The following is a 27259-nucleotide window of genomic DNA, read 5'->3' as shown; positions in this document are numbered from 1 at the left end:
ATCATTTCATGAAATAATAACGTCAGCTTCTCAGTTCCGAATTTCCTGTAAGATTGAATAATGATAAACTTTTTACTTTTCACTGATTATCGAAGCCATTTGTATGACGTAGCCACAATATCACCATATATCCTGTAATGAGACATTTCACATAGCATATTTTAAAACCTACCCGTGTATTCTGGAAAGCAAATGGTGAGAGGAGATTTCTTTATCTTCTCTTCAAAGAGATCCTTCTTGTTGAGGAACAGAATAATTGAAGTGTCTGTGAACCACTTGTTGTTACAGATAGAATCAAAGAGTTTCAAGCTCTCCTGCATACGGTTCTAGAACAAAACATCCATCCATAAAAACATAATGGTGTCAGGCACATTTAAATACCTTTGAAATTAAGATCCATTTAATAAAATGGCAGTTGAACTTAAAAATGTATTTCTACTGATTTACACCAAAGTTACATACAGTAAACAATATAACTGTAATAATAAAATAGTTCACAAGAAAACTGTTCTGATTTTATCATTAATCTAACTGACTACTATAAATTATATTTTTCCAGTTTCTTAAATCAAACATCTCATGTGCTTGGAAATATTTATAGTTAGTGATGTGGCAAAAATGAGTCTTTCACGTGACTAACGTGACACACGGTTAACTATTAATGTCAAGTTTTATTAGAATGAGCGTCAGAATTTTAGCCCATTGTAAGTGATGCATACATTATTATATGAAGGCCTGATATGGACTGTTGGTCACCAAACATGCTCGCCCTCTCAGCCATGGAGAAGTTATATATTGTCAATCTCAATTTTCGTTAGTAAAAGAGTAGCCCCAGGATTGGCAGTGGGGGATATTGACCAGCTTCCTTCCTCTAGACTAGCACTTCTAAATTAGGAACGACTAGCACAGACAGTCCTCGTATAGCTTTGTGCGAAATTCAAAACAAAACCGAACAAAATATTAGTATATGAATATTCCCTTCAGCCACGTGGCTATATTGTTCTATGTATCCAAAAATATTTATATTATGCCTACTTACTTCACTGGAAGTTAATCATACTGTATATGGAGTAACATAATGGATTAATAAAAGCATCTCTTAGATAAATATAAAGTTCACTGGATAACATTAAAGTTTGTTTTTTTGTTTGTTTGTTTCTTTGGAATTTCGCACAAAGCTACTCGAGGGCTATCTGCGCTAGCCGTCCATAATTTAGCAGTGTAAGACTAGAGGGAAGGCAGCTAGTCATCACCACCCACCGCCAACTCTTGGGCTACTCTTTTATCAACGAATAGGGGGATTGACCGTCACATTATAACGCCCCCACGGCTGAAAGGGCGAGCATGTTTGGCGCGACCGGGATGGGAACCAGCGACCCTCAGATTACGAGTCGCACGCCTTAACACGTTTGGCCATGCCGGGCCCCAGATAACATTAAAATCAATGCTTAAAAAAGTACAAGTATTGAACCAGAAAAGAGAACGTGCTATGTATTGATTATTATAAGAGAATATCAATAATGTTAAACAGGATTTTTTTTTTTATTTCTTCAAAGACAATTAGAGACTGAAAGGGAAATATGTAAATTGCCTATTTAAGATCGGAATCGTAATAGAATATGTGATGCTAATCCAAACACAAAACTGCTGTTATAAAGAATACTGAATGACTAAGAAGCCAAATTAAGGCAGAGAAGCTTTCAGCTGACTGTAAACTCTTGGTGTGTCTTGTATTAAATTAATTTGAAGTGGACACTTGAAAGCGTCTAAAGAATTCTGGTGGTAATATTATTCAGATTTGTATGTTAAAAATAAAGATGAAGACGGTTGATAAGACGAAAATCATTTTTATCTACAAAAGCTTCTAACGTTTCAGAATACATATTGTCCATCTTTAGCGAGCCTCCCCAGAAGCACAGAGAATTTAGGGTCTATTATATAGTTTTGCGTTTAAAAATAACCAAACCAACTAATTTTTCGCGATATCTGATAATATACAGTTATCATATTTATTAACAAACGCTACACTAATAACAGTTACTAATTTACCTAAAATACTCAGTAACGAGGTGAACAGAAGGACATGTAGATTATAGAATATATAGCGGAAGTGACATAATTACAAATTGTACGAACACATCAGATTATAAATATAACTACATTAACTAACAGCTGAGTGTTAAGTGAAGCTATTTACAATAATTTAGGACTAAGGGTAGTTTTAAGTAATTCATTCTGTTATGAGGAAATTAATGCGAAGTTGAAGGCCTGAAGATCTTGCAGTAATAACGAAGAAAATATTGTGGGCTGTGTTTCCTGTAGGTGAACGAATAGCAAGTAGCTTGGTTTAAGTAATGTACAGCTGGTCCTATTTGATAATCTTAATTTTTCATAGACTTTAATATTTAAGTGGCGTTTTATTTTGCCAGTGTATGTTGCTTTACTTATAGTCAGTATACATATACGTGAGCCAGAAACTAAGAAATTCTGATATTCATTCTTACTATGGAAGGAAATATTTAATGCAGAGGCTTGGTCTGTATGTTAGTATGAGCTAAATATCAAGGTAGAACTATTTGAACAGGCGGAAAGCTATAAATTCTGTGAGTATGTAAAAGGAAGTGGAAAAATTCAGCGACGGTATGTAAAGCAGTAAGCGGCTATAATCTGCTAGTTAAAAATTCCTTCTGATAATTATTGTTTAACAAATGTTTAGGCAAAACTGTTGTTTATTCTTGCATAATGGAGTAATTAGAGCAGATATTAAAAATTAGTTATAAAAATGACATGGTCAGGTTTTGATTGAAGAGGTTGGGGATAAAACTAATAAAATTAGTGTAAAGAAAAATACGTATTTTACGATAAACAGAAGTAGAAAGATGGTTACCTTCTTTAGTAATCCTGATGTCAATAAAAGGTAAAGATTAATTCGTTTGTGAACTAGATATTGGGGTCCTGGGAATTCAAGCAAGCAAAACGTTTAGAAACTTAATTAGATATTCGAATTATATAGCGTTTGTACAGAAGAGGTAAGGAATCTTGGGTTCGTGGCAACAAAAGAAAGCTACTCGTTATCATTAGGCCCAGTGGGGGCCCACCGGTGATTCCATCTTCTTGGTCACAATTTATGCTATTAAAGACAAAATGGTTTAACTTCGTGGTGAGGGTACAAAGTTCAATGAGTTGCTTTTGAGTGAAACCAAGATGCTGTTCAGTGTTAACAAGAAAGAGAAGGGCAACAGTTATAATTAAAGTTTCATCAAGGGGAATTTTGGTGCAGGACGCATAAGTGAAGGTGATAGAATCAATGATAGTAAAAGTATTCAAAGTAAAGAATTTAAGAATAGGAACAACAAACGAAGAGATGTTGTAATTACAGGAATCTGTAGTTGAAACAATAAAACTTAAAATGTATCCAGTTTTGTGGACTTTGAGTAGGCCATAAACAATATAAGATTTTTTGCCGCATGGGAAAATTTAATGGAACATTTTTCATGTAAATAAATAAACAATTTCATAGACCATACACTAAATTTCAGTTGTAGACTTCCTGCAAAAGTAGTGGGTGTTAGTATAAAGTACAATTTTTTCATAAGTATCAGCTGTCTTCTGAAGACTTTTTATCATTTCCTGATACGATTTGATTGAATAACCTTAAACTCCTACTAGATAAGATATGATAAATGCATATGTAAAAATTACTAACTTGCATAAATCCCAGATGGCTGCTCAGCGCCATTTTTGTTCTTCAGAGATATGTTAATGATGATTAGAATAAGAGAATGTGTTTTCGAATAAAGATAGAGATATATAAACATTCACATAAATATTCTGGAATAATTTAAAAGCCAATAAAATACTCAAAAATGGTTATCACTTTCTATGATGGTCGCCGATTATCCCGTCAATGTACATCTCTGACACTGAAGTAGATGTAGGTCCCCTATATGAGTTACCTAAATGTGTGTTTGTATGGTTGTTATCATGCTGGAATTAATCCTGCCAACCACAAATACCTTCAATACATCACTGAACCAACTATATTTTGTGTATATTTTCCTTCTCTCGTCGAAGTATGGCCGAGTCTCAACACACAATGGCCGTTTTCTAATATTAGCATATGCTGAGGCAAATGATGTCAGGGATCTCACACACACAAACTATCTGACAGATGGTTAACATTAAGATATATAAAATGCAAGAAAAACAAAATATGACAAAAATAACCCAACTTTTCTGGACCCCTTCACGACAGAAATCTTTTTTGTGCAGAGCTCACATTTGCGAAACATTAACATCTTCTAGCTGACTTCACTGTGAGTTCTAATAAACAGAAGGAACTGGGAAAAACATTTTTAGATACATGTAAGGGATAAATGCTTTAGAATATACAAAAAAAAGAATCAGTCACAATGGGACTCAAGATAAGGTTAATAGTAATTACATCCAGGTAGATACAAAGCTGCTTTTCCAGCATTTTCTAATGTTGGTAGGTAAAGTCAAGAAGACACTAAGTACATCTTCACACATGAGATCTACATTAGTCCACCATCTCCTTCCGATACAACTGGACCTTTCTGAAAGGCAAACAAGTCAATACTTGCTGATATAATTTGGACTGTGGAACGAGGGATTATGATAACTGCATCAGATGAAGAAGGAATGTGTTACGAGTTTCATGGTAGCTCATTTATCAAACGAATATCATGAGAATGAGGTTAAACATCTGAGTATATTTGCAACAGCCATATAGGTTATGTTCAACGCAATTTCCTGAGCTTTATCTTAAGTGTTAGTGTAAGTCATTCTATAAGACGTACCGCATTTTTCGTCAATTTAAAGGTGTGATGAATGCACAAGTGAATTCTTTTGGAGGGATGCCCATCAAGACGGAGAAATAACACGAATATCTGGCTGAAAAATACTTCAAGAGATGTTCCCCATGTTGACATTTGTGCATGCAATTTATAAATATAACACCACATTATGTTTCTTCGGAATTAGGAAGGGTGGCACTCCAGAAGTTCAGAGTGACCCTAATTTTAAGAAATAGATTGAATGGTTCTCCAATAAAGTTTCGAAGGCTGATATGATTTGTATCGGTAAAAAGACTCTTACTTCTTTGTAAGGTGGTCACCTAGTGAGGGCTCGAATGCAATGGGTTACAGATGTTTCTTTCAGAAGGGTCCACTTCTTTATTATCAGACTTTTACATTAGGTCTTGATGATTTCTAATAGCAGACGAAAGTCAAAAGTTGCCATTAGCCTATATTTATTCTAGCTAAGATATTGAAATCCCAATCCTTCTTTTCTTCCAACGTAACAAACCGTTAGACTCGGTAAAACTACTTGACATTAAAATCCCAATCCTTCTTTTCTTCCAACATAACAAACCGTTAGACTCGGTAAAACTACTTGACATTGAAATCCCAATCCTTCTTTTCTTCCAACCGTTAGACTCGGTAAAACTACTTGGCAGGAAAAATGTATTACTTTGCTACGATCTTCTATTTCATTTTTGAATTCCTTTTTTCTTTTAGACTTAAAACTACTTGAAAAAACTGTTGGCCGATTACTTTGCTACGTTCTTTGATTTCAGGTTTTAACGTGATATAGTAACTTAATATAAATCTTACTTACCGTAGTTTCATCTTCATGGAGGACCTGGTCGTACTCACTCATGGCAACACAAAATATAATAGCTGTGACATCTTCAAAACAATGAATCCATTTCTTTCTCTCTGATCTTTGGCCTCCTACGTCAAATAACCTTAGAAAATGAAAGCCATCGATAAAAGCTTGTAATAAGCACAGACTACAGTACACAAACAGGGATATGAAAGCAACATGTTAGACTACAGTGGTCGTAATTAAATCACAAAACTTTACAAAGGTGTTCTGTCTTAATTTGTTTTAAAACAAAGAAAAACGACATAAAAGTTGTTTTTAAAACTATATATTATTAATTCACTTAACCTATTTTATTAGTAAATTTTTAATAAATCAAACCAAAACGGTTGAAATGGTACATATTTGGATTATGCATGTAAAAATACTACCGTCTCAGACACAAGGTATATGTTGAAATTTGTGTAATATCGTGTGCTCAAATTTTTAACATTAGTCTAAAAAGAAAAAACTTTAAAACAAAACTTTGACAGATATCGTAATACGTTTTATTCAGAAGGTTTAATGAGCTGGTGCTATTTTAGCAACGTAGTGCTTTATATATTACTTTATTTTCGCCTTTACAAATTTTCAGTAACTTTTTTTTAACGGCAGTTATATAAGTAGTGTTTACACGTGTCAAATGTAATGTCGATAACTTTTAGTGTAATCATTTGAAAATTATTTTGATCATTCGATTTATAGTTTTTAGGATTTTCTGATTCAATTTTGGCAAAAATTAATGAGGTTTACGAAGTTCAAGGGTAGCATAATATCAGGTTTGAGAAACTGCTAATATTTTATTTTGGTATTATAAAGTGAGCACTACATCATGATATGTAATGTCCTTGCTCCTAACAGAAGGGACACTTTTCGTGTTCTCAATTTTACATTTTAAAACCTTAACACAGGCCCGGTATTAATCTTCATATTTAGTACATCAAAAATTCAGCGAAAGTGCTTGAGTTCAGCAAAAAGTTTATACTTTGTGTGTCCCTCTTTTGTTTTAAAAACTGCAGACAGTCTTTAAGGCATCTTTGTGACAAATTTAATCAAAGTTTCCCTTTGGATTTTACCCTAAATGTCTCTAAAACGATCCCATAAAGTTTCTTTGGAAGTAACTTTTGATCTATCAAATCTCAGATCTGCTAAATTAGGTTAAGATCGGGGCTCTGTTGAGGTCAATTAATCATTTGAATGATTCCGGTAGCTTTTCTCTTAGCTTGGATGATTGTTTGGGGTCATTACCTTCTGATTGTAGAATCCTTTACCAATAATATGAAATCCATGGGTTTACCAATACGGATCAGAATCTGTACTTGCGCTGGTCCATTATTCCATATACTTTGCAAGTATCTCCTGTTGCGTCAGCAAATAAAAAAACCCAAAACATCATACTGCCTCCACCCCATGCTTCATGGTAGATGCTATGCAGTTAGGAGAATATCTTTCACCTTTCTTTCGCCTTATATTTTCAACCAAATATTTCAAACTTGGATTTTTCCATCAATAACACCATTTTCCAATCATAAAGCCTAGTTTTTGTACTTTTTAGCAACTTTTAGTCTCTAGAGAATATTTAGAGATCGAAGTAAACGTTTTTTAATTGCTACACGGTCAAATATTCCATCCTCGTTGAACCTTCTTAACACTGTAGATTTGGACACTTTTTTGTCATTTGGTACAAAGTCGTTTATCTCGTTTGATATAAGTGGAAGTCTTTCTCCTGTCCAGAAGGCTGCATAAACGAAGATACTTAACATCAGTATTATCAAGTTTAGGAGTTATGCATCTTACTTTCCTATTTTCAAAATTACCTATCGTTCTCACGATCTAGGGCGTACCTGATAGTGCTTGGGGAGCATTTCAAGTCTGCGGCAATTTGTCTTAAAAGTCCAACCAGCATCACAAAGAGCTTTTATGTGAATTCTCTGCTTTACTGACAATTCCTTACGCATTATGGACCGTAGCATGACAAAACAACTTAGTAAATAGTATTAAACACTGATTTTACAAAATTTAGTTGTGAAGTGTTATTAAACTAATTTTTTCTATTGTATACTGGTACTGTATACTCGCTTCTTTATGTGGTTAAGCCACTGCATGGGATATCATGACATTTATTTGAAACTCTAAATTTGTACAGTACGTTCATTCAAGCATGCCCTTGGTACAAGTATAGGGATGATTCTAAAGAATGACAAGCATTTTCACCCTGGTTCAGTCAATTGTTTGTTTGGTTGGTTTTGAATTTCGCGCAAAGCTACACGAGAGCTATCTGCGCTAGCCGTCCCTAATTTAGCAGTGTAAGACTAGAGGGAAGGCAGCTAGTTATCACCACCCACTTGTGCTACTCTTTTACGAACGAATAGTGGGATTGACCGCACATTATAATGTCCCCACGGCTGAAAGGGCGAGCATGTTTCATATGATGGGGATTCGAACCCGCGACCCTCGGATCAGAAGTGGAACACCTTAACCACCTGGCCATGCCAAGCCGAGTCAACTGTCAACAGGGATTACTGAAGTACTACCATAGTTGTGAAATTTACATTCTGTAATGGAATGGAAGAGTAACAAGATATTTTCTTGTCCTAACACTTTTCCACAACATCGTATATATCTTGATGGTATAGTTAATTGACATTTACGACCTACAAGTCTCTAAATAAATCTTCAAGTTTTATAGGCATTTGACACTTGTATAAAGTTAAAAGGTAAAAAATCGTTTCGTCAGTATGAGCAAATCGAGCATTCGTAGCCAATAGCTAGTTCTCTTTACCGACAGTTTTGTTCTGGAAAATACACATCACACAACGTTAAAACCAACGCAGTAATACTACAGAAACTTAAATACTTGTTTTTTGTTCAAAACTACACAATATGCTATTTGCGAACTGTCCACCGCGTGGAATTAAGTAGGTCTTAGCGTTGTAGGTTCTTAAACTTACTGTTTACCCGCTAGGTGAAATGTATATACTATACAGAAAAAAAAAAAATTCATGACATTTGATTCAAAGAAAGATAATCAAGGCATGAGAATAGTGAGCATATTTAAATTTATATCGAATAAAAACATGTTTTTGTTTTTTAAATCTAATTACTTTACAACTAAATACGCTGACTTTTGAAAATCATTTTCGAATCAAGGAAACATATTTACTGCAGAAGATTTAGAATGCGGATAATTTGTGAGTAACTTACTTTATCGTTCACCGTGGAATAGTTGAATATCTATCTTTAACAATAACTTTTCACAAAGCTGTTTGAAAAGGGTTAAAAATAGCGATAATTATCTGTGAGCATGAAATTATATAGTAATAATAATAATATTTGTTTGATAATTTACCTTTATAAATACATCCACTGTTGGTACAGAGGACTACCACGTAACGCATACTTATTTCATTATGTAGGAGTTGCAGTGACTGTACGCAAAACGTTCTATTTCCTGTCTTTCTTAGTGTAGTTCCAAAAGGGTTAGCGGTAAGTTTACTGACTTACAACGCTAAAATTAGGGTCTAATTCCGTGTGGTGGCTGGACCGTAGATACTTACTATTTACCTTTTCGATAAAACAAATGGTATACGGCTACGATTCTTTTAGATTTAGATAACTATTGATCCGGGTAATTCTATTTTGGTGTCGCGCACCTTTTCATGGGAAAGAATATTGAATAATAGGATACTGTAAAAAAAAAAGGACAGTGATCTGTTCCACTGATATAGCAGGCGATGCCTTGGTGATATGTCCTCCTTATTCTGGGACCAGAATGGCCAATAGTGGTGTGCCATGAGAGATATGGCATTATTATTTTCGAGTATATAATATGCCAGTATTTTACTTAAGTGAAAAATCTCTTCAGAACAAGATAGAAAATCACATTCCTCTTTCTGTCATGTAGAAATATCACCCTTTATTCTGTACACTAATTTGCTTTAATTGTTTCTGATTCAATAAACAATGCCATCCACATTGTTTTATCATTACTTTAAATCTCTCTTCTACATCAAACTCCTTTAGCTATTCTGGTTGCAGTCCTTATCTCTAATGTTATATTTACTCACTAATATTCCACAGTGAAAGGTAGTAAAGAGAAGTTCTGATGCCAAGAATACAGGATTATTATTCCAGTTTTCTGTTCTTCTCCTATAATGCATTTTAATGCGATGTTCTTAGCTCTCGTGTGTTTGGAGGTATTACGTGAGATAAATATATGCCAGTCCCAGCTGTTTAGCCAGTGAATGATGCAGAGTGTACCAAATGGTGAAGATGGTAATCTACATAGCAGTCGCTAGCATCAAATCTCCCTTATAGGACACAGGTTATCAATCAGACCATGGATAAGGATGCCCCCAGTAACTTGTTATCTTTTGGCAGAGGGCAGGAATTTAACATTCATCAAAATTTAAGAGTTCTTCAGGTAGTCTATTATACCATAACCCTAATGTTTAGGGTGTCTCAGTCTAGTGATATCGCCGCCACAATTCCCTGTGAATAAGGTTAATCAAATTTCTCTATACCATTTTGGGGGTATTGCTAACATAATATACATTTATGTGCAATCTCTTGAAGCATTTCAAGCAAATAACTGCTGAGAATGGCTAGGAGAAAAAACTAACAGTGCAGTTGAGTTTGAACAATAGCTCAACTCGACTAAACAACTGAATAAGAAGCAAATTGATTGAGAAACAGATGAGTTTCAACAACATTTTAACCCAATGGAAAATGAAGATTTCAATCAGACTGAGTTCCAAGCTTGAAAGAGGAGACGTTTAAAGAACATATGCAAACAATTTGTACTGTTTAAGTTGGAAAAGTATATCCTGCTATGGCATTAGTAGATCACGAATATGTTGTCACATTTACTTAGGAAATACAAAGTGAGATTATAGTATCATCTGCCACATTTTCACCCTGATAGAAATAACATTTGTGGTCATGAGGTTTAAGGATATAACTTTGAAAGGTCACAGATAAAGAAAACATCCAGATAGGCAGCTGATGAAGTAACTGTAGCCAGTCCAGAATATATTTCTGAAATGTCTGCATCACATTAAGCTCATATTATATCAAGAACAGACCAACTACAAAACAAATCACAGTATTACAACACAGCCCCATTAGATACAAGTGAGTGAGGAAGACCCTGATTTTCATGGGCATGTAGGTCATTTTATAACATACTGTACATATTTACTTCACAGTAAAGTAGGTAAAAGTTAGTATTCTGCCTGACTTCTTGATAGATGCAGGAAGATTGTTGGCAAGCTAGAGATACTCTCATTTTGACTCTGAAAACCTAAAGGACCCCAATATTTCATCAGTGTGCTAACTTAGGGGTGTGTGTAAACAGTTCACTTTTGTCAAAAAGTCTGATGGTCAGCCGTTTCTTCTGAGGCTGATTTGTATAAAGTTGTGTAGGCAATATGCAGAGTTCCCAGCTGATACAGGAACTGTGATAACACTGATTGATCTTACCATGTATCCTGCAAGCACTTTGAGTAAAGCCACTTGTCCAGCAATTTAATACTGACTTCATATCTATGAATGACGTTGAACTATACGTGAATGTACAGAAATGTCCCTGATTACATCTAGACAATTTTACCATAAAGATGAAGGTAACTGGCGATGGCTTGGAGGTAGACATACTATGGAAATTGTGACTCACTTTCATCTTGTAGGAAATTCATCTAAGTGGTATATATACTGTGAATGAAGTCTTGTGTATGACTACAGTATGAATAAAATGATGTAAGCAATACATGAAATGCACTGTTTTTTGTCCTTAAGGCAAGCAACATTAACTCGAACAATTACTTGCCAGAGAGATGATGCCATATAATATGATCTATAATTACATACATGCAGATTCAGCTTGGAATAGTCACTTGCATAGTAGGTGAAGTATAGGTAACCAAAATTAGTGGTACTGCTGCGGTTGTTTCTCTCGTACAGTATGCAAGAGTGAATACAGGGTTTCAACCACATTTGAGGTTCTTAAACTAGATTCAAAACAGTGGCTGAGGTCCAATGAGTTATAGATCGAATATATTAATGTATTTGTGTAACAAGAATGTTGATGGGTTCGAAAACCTGTAAGTTACCATCACATAGATACATGTAACGAATTTTCCATAAACCAGCAATTGTATATATTTCCCCTGAATACTAGAAATAAACCCAGAGTTAAAGTACATAAGTTATTAGAGAAAGAAGTAATACAGTCTTCAGATAAAAAAATGGCATGCAAATGTTCTATGTTGGTTTTAGATGTGGGTTCGTAATGATTTCTTTTTTACTAAAGTGAACAGATGAACGTTTGAACACATTGGAAGGTGCCCATTGGTTCATCACGTTAGATCAGATTAACTGATACTGCGAGGTCGAGATGCATGACAAGTGTAGACCTAAAACTACTTTCGGGGCTGGAGATGGTTTGTAGAAGTTCAATGCCATGATGTTTCACATGTGTAACACACCTACCACTTTTCAGACGCTAATGATGCTTACACAAAGAATAGTGTGATAGGAAAGGTATCCGATCTATGTTTTGATAATCCTTTTTTGTTTGGCTGGTTTTTTGAGTCTGTGGTTGAAAATTTGAATCTGGTAATTTACTTCAGTGGATAAGTAAAACGGAGTTGAAGTTTGAGCCATAGATGTGTGTACGTATACTTAAAAAGATGAAGTTAGTTTAACACATTGTGGGCAGAAATAGAGTCACTACAGACCTTTAAAGATTTAATTGGTACAAGACTAGCTTCAACTCATGACCAGGTTATCCACTGTTTTCTGGGTTTGCATTATATTATTACTGATATTGTGATCAAATGTTAATAGATTACTGTACCAGTATCTGTTAACATAAAAGCTGGTTTATCATTTAATGGATTGAAGACTGTGACCAAACATTTCAGTAATTAAACTGTGTTTTAGCTGATGTCCTGATGTTCGCATACCCATGACAATATTGCTAATTTTTACTGAATGCTGATGCCAGTTAAAATGGAATTGAAGTATTATTATTACACTTGCAAAAAAAGGCCCGGCATGGCCAAGCGTGTTAAGGCATGCGACTCGTAATCTGAGGGTCGCGAGTTCGCATCCCGGTCGCGCCAAACATGCTTGCCCTCCCAGCCGTGGAGGCGTTTAATGTGACGGTCAATCCCACTATTCGTTGGTAAAAGAGTAGCCCAAGAGTTGGCGGTGGGTGGTGATGACTTTCCTCTAGTCTTACACTGCTAAATTAGGGACGGCTAGCACAGATAGCCCTCGAGTAGCTTTGTGCGAAATTCCAAAAACAAACAAACACCTGCAAAAAACAATGAAAAATGTGCCTTCATATGCCAGTCAAATATTTATGGCAAATAAAGAACTATTTGAATTTGTTTTATTTTTTAAATTATCGTCATTATTTGTATGATAGAAAGTTCATTATTTATGTGAATTGTGAATCATACATTGCTGAAGTAACATCAAAGATTTAGAAGGGGCATTGTACATTAAATCACATACTTGCAAGAATACAATATCAGTTAAAATCTTTATTAAGGAGAGACTATATTTGATGAAGACATAAATTAACACTGTGATTTGTGAAAGTTTTTGATTTAGTTTAGTTAGGCCTGAACTTTACCGCACTTTATATTATCAATAAATAAACGTATAATTTTATTGCACAGCATAACTTTAGACTTTTTAATATGTTATTACATAAAATGTTTACTAAAGTATATTTACGTCTACCTTTTGTTTACATTTGTTGAAATAAAGTCCTTGCACGTGTTTCTTGAATTGTAAGTTGCGTATACATTCTCAAGACAGACAAAAACTAAGTATTAGAATAAAAATGTAAATAATGAACAGTGTGCATGCTATCCAGAGGAAAACACAGTTGAGTCAGGGAAAGCTCCATCACAAACTTGTTAGTTTTTATCAGCACAGAATAGCACTGGATATCACTAGTCCTCACCCATAGATGAGCTGGTCATTAGATAATATGTTATAAAATGAGATAAGCTTACCACTGGCTGATATAATAGCATAGTCCATCATTGATGTATTGATGGAACACTGATATTATGATTTGATTAGCTTATAGAAAGTTGTATGATCCAGAGAGCTACCCTGAATAGTAAGCATTCTCTAAGTTGTGTAAAGTGTTGTGTTTGTGAGGATACCCACTCCACATTATTATTCCATAATCTGACAGTTTGGGACATACAAATTATCAAGTGGATAGTTGTGAAGTTTGCTAACCATGAGGGACTGACTGGGATGAGCACTGTTCCCATGGTGACTTATTGTGCAACTGAACAGTAGCTAACTGACTGTTCACCAAACATAGCTGGATAGCTGGTAGTGATGTATGGAACAGATGTACTATTACAACAACATATGGTCCATACAGTTAGTGAATTTTCCATTATACACGTAAAAGTGTATAGCAGTTAAAGTGTGAAATAGCTGACATCCATGAACCTGCACATAAATACCAAGGAAAAAATTGTCATATGGCAGAACAGATGTTACAATAAAACAGTTGAGAAATGAATATTACAGCACAGAAACTGGATGTGGGTTTTGTAAGTGAAAGAAGTATAGAAGCAATTCAGTACCAACTTAGCTAGAAAGGTCCTTATTTATTCTCTTGTAACTTCTTCCATCTAATAATACATAGCAGTGATCATGTGAAACATGCAAGTACATTGTTTCTGCTCGTTTGTGCATCTCTTGTGCACTGGCTATACCTAGAGTCAAAAGTCGAATCTGATGAGTAAGACAATAATCTGGGTATATAGTCCTTGAGTGACTTGAATTTCTCTGCTTTTATTTTTCTATAATATCAACTTCAGTGAATGAATCTCATAAATAGTAATACCACATTGTGATAACTCAGTTCCTAGTGTTTGTAATCATTCAGGAGAGAAAATGTACTTTACTGCTGAATATTGTTTTCAGTCTCTGTTGGTCTAAGTGTATAATGATGCATACTGTAATGGGAACCATGAAAATTAATCTTGGCATGGCCTGGTGGATAAGGCGTTCGACTCGTAATCTGAGGGTCGCGGGTTCGAATCCCCGTCACACCAAACATGCTTACCCTTTCAGCCGTGGGGGCATTATAATGTGACGGTCAATCCCACTATTCGTTGATAAAGGACAACCCAAAAGTAGACGGTGGGTGGTGATGACTAGCTGCCTTCCCTTTAGTCTTACACTGCTAAATTAGGGACGGCTAGAGCAGATGGCTCTCGAGTAGCTTAGTGCGAAATTCAAAAACAAACAAACAGAATTTATTGCATAAATTTGAGATGATCGCATGAATATTAAAAGAGTAGACTGGTTCCTAAATTTCAGCAGTTATGCTACAACATGTATTGAGACAATACCTAATAGTAATTGTCATAGTTACCATGGTAATAGAGAATGAGCCAGAAGCGGTCTGTCTAACTTGTGACATTCAATGTATGTCTGCGTCTCATGTTGCAATAAATATAATTATGATAAGAATTGAACGACATGAATGAATCATTTATACAAAAACATAACTGTCAGACAGCACACGATTGAAAATAAAGAATTTGATCTTAATGTCAAGATATTGAGATATGAAGTAAAGAATGATTATTGACAAGTAGAGCATTATTGGAAGATACTGTGTGCTTGAATATTTATGATGTTGAGAGAATAGTTTCAGTTCTGACACTCAAATATTCATAGGTAATAGCTTTTTGTTAAATATGTAAGAATAAGCAAACACTACGTTTGAGCGAAAACACAGTTTTTAGCCAATGTGATTAGTAACGGTAACAAAGATTATTATTTAATTGGATACAGAAATGGGATTGTTTGTTTGTTTGTTTTGAATTTCGCACAAAGCTACTCGAGGGCTATCTGTGCTAGACGTCCCTAATTTAGCAGTGTAAGACTAGAGGGAAGGCAGCTAGTCATTACCACCCACCACCAACTCTTGGGCTACTCTTTTACCAACGAATAGTGGGACTGACCGTCACATTATAACGTCCCCACGGCTGAAAGGGCGAGCATGTTTGGCGCGACGGGGATGCGAACACGCGACCCTCAGATTACGAGTCGCACGCCTTAACACGCTTGGTCATGCCGGGCCTACAGACATGGGAGAAATTATATACACAACGTGAAATACACAGACAGTAGCTTATGTGTCATATAAAATTAATTCTGTATAATCAGTGTTTGATCTTGTCATCACTTAATATTTTCAAAGTTGATTGAAATATACTGTGAGTATATGTTTTTTAATGTTTGTTTTAGTGGAAGTTTCAGTAAAACACATGGCAGGACAAACTATAAATGCTAAGTTTAATACAGAATGTAACAAATATGTGGCGTTACTCTGAAGTCACCTCGACCCGTGTTAGACCTCTATCTAGAATGAAATCTAGTGGATTGCTTGTTTGGTACCAAGCACAAAACTACACAAAGGGCTATCTATCTGCTCACCACAGGTATCGAACTCCGGTTTCTAGCTGTATAAGTCCGCAGACATACCGCTGTGCCACTGGGGTGCAATCTAGTGGAAACGAAACGTCGACGTATTGAATTTTCATTGTCTGAAATTAGAGGTCATTACTTAAACAGTTACCTCTTTCAGTTATTTGTTTGACAAACAGTGTTTACAAGTTCTATTCCTTCCCTATCATACCCACGCTCTGTTAATGGAAAAGTGACACAATGGGTGAAGGATCTCACATATGAGAAAGGTATGTTGTTTGTTGTCATGGCGGCAATGGAACAGTGGATAAAACAACCATACACTAGACAAGTGAAGAGCCTCACCAGAACCTGGTGGACTAAACGTTTACTTGTAGAGGTTTTCAAGAAGCCCAACCTGCATATACTTCTCACACGCACAGTTCCCGTTTCAGTGGCACACATACAATATTTTAGTTTGGTCGTTTCACTCCAAAAATATACGTATTAAATCGATCTGGAATTTTGCTCTTTAAGTCTCACATTTTCCTAAAGTACCATATATTTCAAAGACTACAACACTGTAGGTTATGTGGGTTTGGATCAGCTATTTTGGAAATATGATGAATTGAAATCAGTGTTCTGCTTATTTTGCCAGTATCCACATGAGACACTTTAATGTTGGTTTAGTTTCAAGAATTCCTTTTGTTTGGATATTTTGCTGAAAGAGCTCAATCGCTAAAATAAATAATAATGTATTATTTCCACCTTGAAAATAAATAAAATGCATATTTTGATTTTTGAATTATGTCATGTCAAATTTCATTGTACAGGCCACGTTTTATTAAAGTAATGAGAGTCAAGTACTTGTGGTGTGAACTAAAGTACGTTGACGTCAAGAAGTGTGAAACTCAACAAAAGAAAGGCAGTTAAAATTAAATATTTGACACCCAACTTGCACGCATTTTAATTTCAGCTTACCTTTATTAATAATATGTAACTATCCAGCTGACGGGTCATATAAAACAATCATTCTTACTGCCTTAGCGATAGGTTATAACACCAGAATGCAAGCGTACAAGGCATAGTCTGCGACCTACCTTGAAAGACAATCTGTTGTTAAACATAAAATGCACAGTGGAGTATATGTGCTATGCAAATCGCAGGAATGAAACTTCAATTTTTGCGTTATGAGCTACTGATGGTCCACGGACGCCTCAAAGGACAACGAGTATGAACTATATATTAACACTATCTAGAGATTAGTTCTATAATAACCGGTGTAATATGATATATTTGGTGTTTTTATTACATAGAAAGTTTACGTAAGTATTTTGATTGATAACAAAAATTATGAAGTAAATTCGAGTGAAACTCTCCTAGTATCTCCTAGATGAATAGGACGACAGGTTACACATTTGTCTAACTTACACCACGAATCTTTTTTTTTTTCCAAAACTAGAGTCCCATAGTGGTTATGTGGTAAACTTGAGGGCTTATTATGCTAAACTTCAGTACTCGACTCCTGCAGTAAGTACACCACAGGGCCCGGCATGGCCAAGCGTGTTAAGGCGTGCGACTCGTAATCTGAGGGTAGCGGGTTCGCATCCCCTTCGTGCCAAACATGTTCACCCTTTCAGCCGTGGGGGCGTTATAATGTGACGGTCAATCCCACTATTCGTTGGTAAAAGAGTAGCCCAATAGTTGGCGGTGGGTGGTGATGACTAGCTGCCTTCCCTCTAGTCTTACACTGCTAAATTAGGGACGGCTAGCACAGATAGCCCTCGAGTAGCTTTGTGCAAAATTCAAAACAAACAAACAAACAAACAAATACACCACAGATACCGATAGTGTAACTTTTCCATTTAACTCAAACAAACAAGTGCAAAAATAAATAAAAGGCTTCATTTTTTATATCTATATCCATTTAAAAAAAATTTCACCTCTTTCTGTAGAAATAAAACCAAACAAATGAGCCAAAAGAAAAGTTTTCAACTTACGATAACATTAGTGAAACGTAAGTCACTAAAGGAAGCAATTTTCAGTACTTACTTCACAAGCATAGTAATACAAGTAACTATCAAATGCCCATTGAAATAATTAAATGATAATTTACTTAAAATAGCAATTAATAAATATAAAGTTTGCAGTTAACCTATTCCTTAGACCGAGCGTATATGAAATATGATTGTCTAATTGGCTGTTTACAAATGTATTTTGTCATTCCATGCGTTAATTCAATAACGAATTTTCCATTGTGTTTGTTTTTAAGCAAAGGAGACTGAATACAATCCATTGTTGGCAAAATCTTTGTTTTTCGATGCAATGGGTGCTTTTAGCACATTAGGCACTCAGCTTTGCTTGTGTAGTCGCTGGGAAATTTTCCGGTGGGTGACACCGTTCCTTGTAATTTTAATGAACGCAAGTTTGTTTAGTGTTTATTAGCATAAAGCAACTGGGCTATCTGCGTGAAACAGCTGGTAAAAAGTAAAATCAGTAAAATATGTGAAAAGGAATTATGCTAAAACAGTACATAGTCCAATTTTTGGATTAAAATCTTAAATAGAGTTAAAAAAACCAACGACCCTTAAAACTTAAAAACACAACTGAGGTGGACGTTGTCACTCTCACCAACCACGTTGACCAAAAATATGTAAAAATATGTTTAAAATGGTGACGTCGTTCACGGTCGTGACAATGGCACGACAGTAAAATGTGGGCTGTTGTAACGTGAGTGCCACACAGACCACACATTGATGCATCAGTAAAAGAAAGTAGTGAGTTAAAAAATCTGTGACTAATGTGTAGCCTAGCCAGAACAACTTTCTCCTCCCAATCCTTATGGAAGCAAGACGGTCAAAGAGCAACAGAAAGATTGATTTGGAAAAGCTCATTAACATGTTGCTCACTTCAAGTTGACTGTCAACTGGCGTGGAACCAAGTCTCGAATACGGGACAGTAGTCCATGTGTGGGACAGGCACGGCAGTGATAGTACTGAATGGAAGGAAAGATCGTTACGAAACTAAGTGCTTTTTGTAAGTTGTAATTTCTATAAGTGTCAAAAAGGAGACATTCAACTCAATTCAGATTCATTTATTCTACATGATACCACAAAGTTACACGTGTGTATAAAAGTGGCATGAAAAATAAAAAAAACCGAACAAAAACATAGACATAAACAAACACGCTCCTCTCTTTGTGGGTTTTTTTCCCGTTTATAGTCCTATTTTCAAAATATTTCTTTCAATTAGTCAAAAGAAAAGTCCAGTTTTCCAGGAAATTCTCTCAAAAAAGGTAACATTTGTGTTTTTAAAAAGTTTTTTTTTTCTTCTCAGATTGACCATTCAGCACTTACGAAAACACGAATCTATATCGATTCATTAAACAGAAATTTTAAGAATTGCAAAACAATGAGTAAATTTTCATGTAATGTACTCGTTGAAAACGCATTTATATGTTTCTCTACGATTATCTTTTTAAAAGATACAGAACGTGAGAGGCAGAACATTCATCTATTATATATTTATAGAGATAAGCAAAGCGATTTTACAAAGAGCTTGTACGTGGCTGAAAAAAAAGTTTAAACAATTTCATACAGGGTTAAAATTTTTCTTTTGTAATTTGATTAGCAACTGCTGTATAGTTTTGCCAACTGGTAAACTTTGAATTCTAATGTTATATGTGAGATTTATCTGACGATCTTTGCTGAACACATTGTCTAAAATCTCACGACAGTTATGTATAATAGGGAAATAATAAATAAAAAAAGCGTTTATCTCAGATTTAGGAGAATGTGCAATATGATAACTGGAGAAGTGTCAACAATTCTGTTTTTATAAACTTTTATGTTTCTAAGTCTACAATTTAATTTATTTACACAGTGTTTTGTCTTCCTGTAACTTACATCGCTACGTTACCTTACACAAGTGGTTCCCAACCTTTTTTATGCCCCGCACCCCTAAAATATTTTAATATGTTCTCGCACCCCTCACAGTAATTATTTATTTAAGAATAAAGGTGAAGGTGGCCAAAACAAATGTTATCTCGCACCCCCTGGTTGGGAACCACTGCCTTACACGATCGTCAGTGAAAAGCTTCAACTCAAAATACACACCGTATTTTGAAAAACAAAAACACATAAGAATATCAAAGAGAGTCGTTTAAAACAAAGTTTATTGTTGTAACTTAATTCTAACAACTTTATCCACGGACAGAGCTCAACTCTAACTAATTCACTATATAGGTATGGATGAATAACACTTCCAGCGCCATGTTTATTTTTAGATATTTATTGAAAATATAAAAACATGTTCTAATATTTCATTACTTATCGGAAACTTGGAACTAGTAAGCTATGGTAACTTTGACAAGTGTTTTCCATGTCACATATAACCAGCCAGTCAAATGGAAATACGGACAGATTTTAAATTGAAGTTAAAACCCATGGAAATACGTGAACAAGACTAATCTATCACCTTATCTTACAATTACCAAAACAAAATTGCAGTTTTATGGTGATTTTGCATTCGTATGTAAAGAAACTAAATATATGGTAGTAATATTGTAAGATACGAAGTAATATACTTTATTTGTATATTTAAGGTTATATCTTTCAATATCTGTGTTGGAAAAAAAGTATATAGAGAAAAACCTGAAGTATCAAGTTTTGTGAGACTTAATGAGCAAGTTCTCTTCCACCCAGTTGTATAAAATACATTTTTAAACAGTTTTAATTAATTGGGATTTATAAACCAATGCAGTGTTTTGCTTTATAAAGGGCTAATCTAAATCATTGATCATAAACACGCCATAAAAAGAAAGTGTGGTTACCTTAATTCTAACATAAAATCTCAATATGAAGGAGGCTAAGAATCAAACCGTGATTATGGTAAGCATCTTCCACACTTTCAGCTGTGGAGATGTGGTAATAGTGACAGTCAATCCCATTATGTGGTTTACAGAGTCGGACAAAGCCCTTGTAGCGGCGATTGTTGCTGACTGGCTACATTTTCTCTAGTCGTTAATTGGTGTTTTATGGCGCAAAGCAACTAGGTTATCTGCGCAGGCCGTTAATTAAGAATTATGGATACAAATTCCTAAACCCGTTTAATCCACATGAAGTATTGTTCACGTATCAAATAATATCAATTCAAGACATAAACTTAACACAAACTTCCACAGAACTTCAAGTCTCTCTTTTCCTTTCGATTGACACAAGCCAACAAAACTGAGAAGTTAGCAGTACAAACACATAAACAAGACTAAAATAATCTACCCGCAGTGGCATATCATGTCATAGAAGAAGACCGAACAATAACATGTAATAATTCTAAAATAATGGGATATGATACCTATACACGTGAAAAATAAAAAATATCTTTTACATTGACCTAACTAACAACACATCCAGTCAAACTCGCACAAAAGTAATAAGAAAAATGGCTAACCGATCTAATACCATTGATATTGTTAAGTGAAAGAATCCCTAACTCGTAGCTAACCGATCTAATACCATTTATATTGTTAAGTGAAAGAATCCCTAACTCGTATACATCAAGAACGATATGTAGTTTTGTGCTTAACTACAAATAAAACCCGACAAAACCCATTTATCGTAGAACTCTGAAAAAAAGTATAATCAAATATAAAAACCAAAAATCAAAATTTTAAATTAAAATTTGTTAAGTATTTTCTATGAAAAAGATTAGTCCCTTGACTGTAGAAATAAGCGTAATCAGATTTTGCTACCCAACATCTGTCTGTGTGTGCTACAGATGCAAGGAAGGTAATTATTGATAAGGACTGAAAGACAATTCTAGAATAAAACTGATATTTATTAACCCGCATAAACGTTCTGTCATGCTAAACATTACTTTTATAAATAATCTTTTAAAATCTAAATTTACGAAAAAACTTGTTAATTGCTGTACAGCATCACAGGAACATCCAAAATGTTTTATCAGTTTTTTTGTATTTCGTACGTTTGTTTATTCTCATAAAATACGTCCAGAAAATTCTAAAAGAAATAAAAATATGTAAACAAGAGTGATAAAATGCATTATTTTTTAAAATCACGTCTTTTATTGTTTAATTTATCTTAGATACATACAACAACTATTTAAACGTTATTTATGCAGTGCGTGAAGATAATTTCCAGTTTAATTTTTTACAAATCTATGTGAGAAAAACTAATCTAATGATGTGAATAAACAACTGTTTAGAAAACGTTTATTTGCACATGTAGCATATATATATATATATATACGTATGTATGTGTATGTATGTTCGAATAATAACTTAATATGATGCCAAAATGGTGTAATATCTTAATACCCTAGAAACAAGACACTTCATTATACATGTGACCATGGTTCCTACTATTTGTACCTATTTCTATGTTTGTTAAATTCATATTGTAAGATAGCAGTAACTCTAATCACATCTATGTTATTACACTAGTTAAAAGCGCGTAACGTCACACTTAACAAATTTCCACAATGGACATCTTTCTCAGCTATGTCTCTTAACTAGATGTGGGAAATCGGAGCTTTGTCACACATAAACACAAAATATACTATATGAACAAATAATTAATAGTTGGGTTAAAATATAGATTTTTTTCTATAGTCGTTTTAATTAAACAATGGAAATTTTAACATTTCAGCAAAAATGTTTTCACTGCACAATCTACAGACAGACTAAAATACAGCGTTGAAGGAAAACACGAGCACTTACTTGAAATTTAGGTTTTTAAATGAGAAATGAACTTCTACGATGCCCGTAGTTTTAACTCTCGTTCTCAGGATATCTTGCTCTGTAGGCATGTAGTCTTTTTTACCGAGTCGTTCTAAATCGTCTAGAAAACTTGAAAAATAAGACAATGAGCATTTCAACTACATGATCAATATACACATGTACAGAAAGAAGACAAAAAGTGCTTTAAAAAAATCGTGTATTATGGAATATTAGAAATATGTGCATCTTTAGAAATATACATTATTTTATTAATTATTTGTAAAATAATTTTAAATTTTCTAATACCATAAATTCTTCATGTTTAAACAATTGGCTTTCGCTACTGCTAATTCGACATAAACAAAGTTGAAATTAAAATAGTAATGAAGACAATTTTTCTTCCAGCCGTTAGAAACCTATAAGTTAAAGGTTCATGGGCAGAATATAATGAAACCCTTTAACAGTAAATTTTTATTCCGGCCGATAGAATCCTGTGAGTTAAAGGTTCATGGACGATATATAATGAAACTCTTTAACAGTACACTTGGCTCATCATAATAAAACCAACTCTTAAAAAAACAACAAAATTAATACACGTAACCGAATATTTAAAAGACAATGCGAGATCGAAAAACTTTTCATTTGTGATTTCACTTTACAGTGTTATCCTTATATAAAGCGCGAACACGCTATTTCACAACATTGATATTGTTGCTTAGAAAGATGGCGTGATTTGTAGAATGAATGTTAACCAAAAGAATTCACCATGGCTCATGGAACTTGTTAACATTAAGGTTTCTCGATATTCATAGACAGTTCACAGATAATGCGCCATTCCTAGGCGGAACGTGTGTCTTGTTAAAATGCCGCAATTTGAATTCGAGGGTTCAGAGTTCGCGTTCCGTTATCGTAAAAAGAACTTTTTTTTTCAATTTAGGCCGGGGGTGCGCTATAAGAGGAGCAGTTAAACCCCATTATTCGATAACGGTGGGTGCTGTCATCCTGTTAGTTCACTATCAGGGACGACTAGTGCAGAAAGTCCTTGTGCAGGTTTACGTAAATTAGCGTATATACTTTGAAAAGTAACGAAGGGGCTTTCACTATTCCACAAAATTCGCAATCAAACGTCAAGATTCCAGTGCACAGGAAGCAAATATTACACAACCTAGTCTTCGCACAGTATCAGTATTCATAATTTTAAACATTACCGTAATAAACATTTAAAAGTAAACCCTAGGAAGTTTGTAGGTACTACTATAATAAATATTTTACATTTTATAATGCTAAGCCTTCTTAAATTTATAATCATACTAATATTTTATAAGTGTTTTAAATATATACGAGGGCTGTTCAAAAAATACGCGGACTGTTTGAATTGCGCGGCTCCAGTTGGTTCCAGGGGAATCCGCTTGGGGTCGCTAGGTTCGCAGAGATCAGCTGATTACGACGCCATTTCCCGATTGCAGGTATCTTCATTTGTGTATTAGCTACGCGGTTTTAAGTGAAGTGCGATTTTTTCGTTTGGCGGATTTCAGAATGAATGACCTGAAGGAGCAACGACTTGCTGTGAAATTTTGTGTTAAACTTGGAAAATCTGCGACTGAAACTTTTGCTATGCTTAACACGGCTTACGGTGATGTTGCTATGAATCGTACGGCATGTTTCAAGTGGAATGAACATTTTCAGGATGGTCGACAGTCCATTGAAGATAATGAGCGTCCTGGACGTCCTTCCACGTCAACTGACGACCCACACGTCGATAAAATCAACACCCTGGTGCGGGCAAATCGACGTCTGACTGTCAGGGAGCTTGCTGAAGAATGTGGGATATCAGTTGGATCTTGTTACAAGATTTTCACCGAAAAATTGAAGATGCACCGCGTTGCTGCGAAATTTGTGCCTCAGAACTCGTGAGTTTTTGGCCAAACACTCGATCACTGTTCTTCCCCACCCCCTCTACTCACCTGACCTTGCTCCTTGCGATATTTTCTTGTTCCCCAAACTCAAAAGAACCTTGAAAGGAAGAAGATTTGAGACGATTCCCGAGATTAAGGCAAATGCGACGAAGGAGCTGGAGGACATTAAAAAAGAAGCGTACCAGGACTGTTTCAACAAGTGGAAACACCGTTGGGATAAGTGTGTGCGTTGGGGAGGAGAGTACTTTGAAGGGGTCCCAGACCTGTAACTTCTAAATAAAGTACATTTTGTTTTATGATGTCAGTCCGCGTATTTTGTAACAGACCTCGTATATATCATATAATAACGAAACTCTTGTTTATATGTATGATACTGAAAAAAACTTTTATTACGCGATATGCAACCCCTAACTTCGCGAAATATTTATTCTGTGTCTATGGAGATTTCCAGTAGAGGTCACGATTTTCCTGTTTCACCTCCGATTTCCATCACAGAAAACTTTATTTTTCTTCATTCGAATGTACAGAAAAAGTTGGGCAGCTGAATTTGCTGCGCGAAGTGGAACAAAACGAAGGTAAATAGGCCAAACGCAGACCTGACGTTTACGAAGTATTTGGCACGTTTCTGTCTTTGGACAAGAAAAATATCAACAGAGATTACTACACAAGGTTGCAAATCGCTCACATCCACCATGCACTGTCATCCCTACCAGCCTCTGGCACCTCACGTAAGCACTGACGCCACGAGTAGCAAGATAATCACATATAATTAAAGATTTCATGTTCGGTTGCAGTTTATCAAACAGCTCTGAAGACTGAGAAAATCAAGAGACGGATTTTCATTTATATACTACCAACATATTGTTATATCACTCACAATGTGAATTTGTGTATGTGTGCTTAAAACTGAAAAAAAAATACAATTTTAAACAACTCTATTATTTAAAAAACTAAGTAGAAATAAATTAGTGATCAGACAAGTTTTCGTAGGAAACGTTTCAAAACTAACCACTAAACTGCCACCAATTTAATTAATATTAATACCGAGTGACGTTGTATTTCACTCGTTATTACTACATTCCAGTTTATGAAAAGTAATTTATTATTTTTTGATATAATTTAATAGAAACGATTTTCACATTTTCACCAGATGCTTATAATTAAAAATAAAATATGACACATTTGTCCCTTTTTTCATTCGAGTAAACCATTAACAAAATTTCATACGATTTTTATTTATTTTTGGATGCCACTCCAGTGCAGCACTTTTGAAAATAAATTAGTGAAAGTAACACATGGTCCTATAGAGAAACATCGCAAGTAGAGAAATAAAGAGCAATTTCACTCTTTTTAATTAATAAAAAACATACTTTTTATGAGCAAAATTAATAATTTTTGTTTGTTTTTATGCTTGCAATCACATTATCATAATGTTAAAACTATGTATAGCTGTCCTTCTCTGAAAACATTAGAGTAAATCTCTTGACTAAATATAAGGTTAGTCCTAATTCAAGAAAGACCCTACTAAGTTATTCAATTATATCATAAGGTTTTTAGTTGGAAAACTTCGTTCCACTCGTATAAAAACAATTACAGATCATAATTACGACCAAACAACTAAACTGTCAGATTCTCAATGATATCGAGTAACAAGTTGAATATGCCAGGTGTTTTATTATGAAACACATGATTTCGTCTTAAGAATAGTGTCGTATTCTGGTGGTGATGGACCTTGAAAAAGATCATATTACATGATGCTTTCCTACACATTTTTGCACTCTTCGTATTGATTAAACTTCATCCATCCAATATGATTTATACATGTCTGAAACACTTGGTTTCCGTTGTTCCTATTTCAACATAAAAAAACGACTTTATTATACTAATGCATTTAGTTTGGAGGTAACTTTTGTAGATGGAATTATGATTCTTTTGTTCGGAAGACAATGTATTCCAACGAGAAACAACCATATATTTAATAGCTTTTATTACAATTTTGACTAGTAACGGACTGTTCTGGTTCTTGTGTTTTTCAGTGGAATGACATTTCAATTTTTTTTCGTTCGTTAGTTTTTGGTTTTTAATTTCGAGCAAAACTACTCGAGAGTTATATGCAATAGTCGTCCCTAATTTAGCAGTAATAATATAGATGGAAGGCGGTCAGTCGACGTTACCCACCACCAACACTTGAGCTAATCTTTTACCAACGTATGGTAGGATTTACCACACATTATAATGCAACCACGGTTGAAAGAGGAAGCATGTTCGGTGAGAAAGATTTGAGTTTAAAGAGTCAAGCGTCTTAACTACTAGGCCATGCAAGCTCCTTTTGAGGTTTCAAAAAATAATAATAAAGACATTTGAAATATAAGAAAGAAAGCAGAGAAATGCCAGTCAGAAAGGTGAACGTATAAGATACTAAACCAATAGTCACTACATAGATCTATATGTTGGAAAATGAAATACAGTGAACTCTAAA

At 34.7% G+C, this 27259-nt stretch overlaps 1 protein-coding gene across 1 annotated transcript in view; it reads right to left on the bottom strand.

The window, feature by feature from the left end:
- Positions 1-27259, bottom strand: part of LOC143249576 (guanine nucleotide-binding protein G(o) subunit alpha-like) — an 88813-nt gene that overhangs the window by 10017 nt on the left and 51537 nt on the right. The window contains exons 5-7 of the mRNA XM_076499683.1: positions 22865-22993; positions 5641-5770; positions 173-326 (exon numbers count right to left, since the gene is read on the bottom strand). Of these exons, the coding sequence (XP_076355798.1) occupies positions 173-326; positions 5641-5770; positions 22865-22993 (413 nt within the window). The remainder of the gene's footprint in view (positions 1-172; positions 327-5640; positions 5771-22864; positions 22994-27259) is intronic.

The sequence above is a fragment of the Tachypleus tridentatus genome, chromosome 1 (assembly GCF_004210375.1).
Source record: "Tachypleus tridentatus isolate NWPU-2018 chromosome 1, ASM421037v1, whole genome shotgun sequence".
In the NCBI taxonomy this organism is placed as follows: Eukaryota; Metazoa; Arthropoda; class Merostomata; order Xiphosura; family Limulidae; genus Tachypleus; species Tachypleus tridentatus.
The sequence above is the reverse complement of the archived record's forward strand: the minus strand, read 5'-3'. Positions and strand labels throughout refer to the sequence as shown.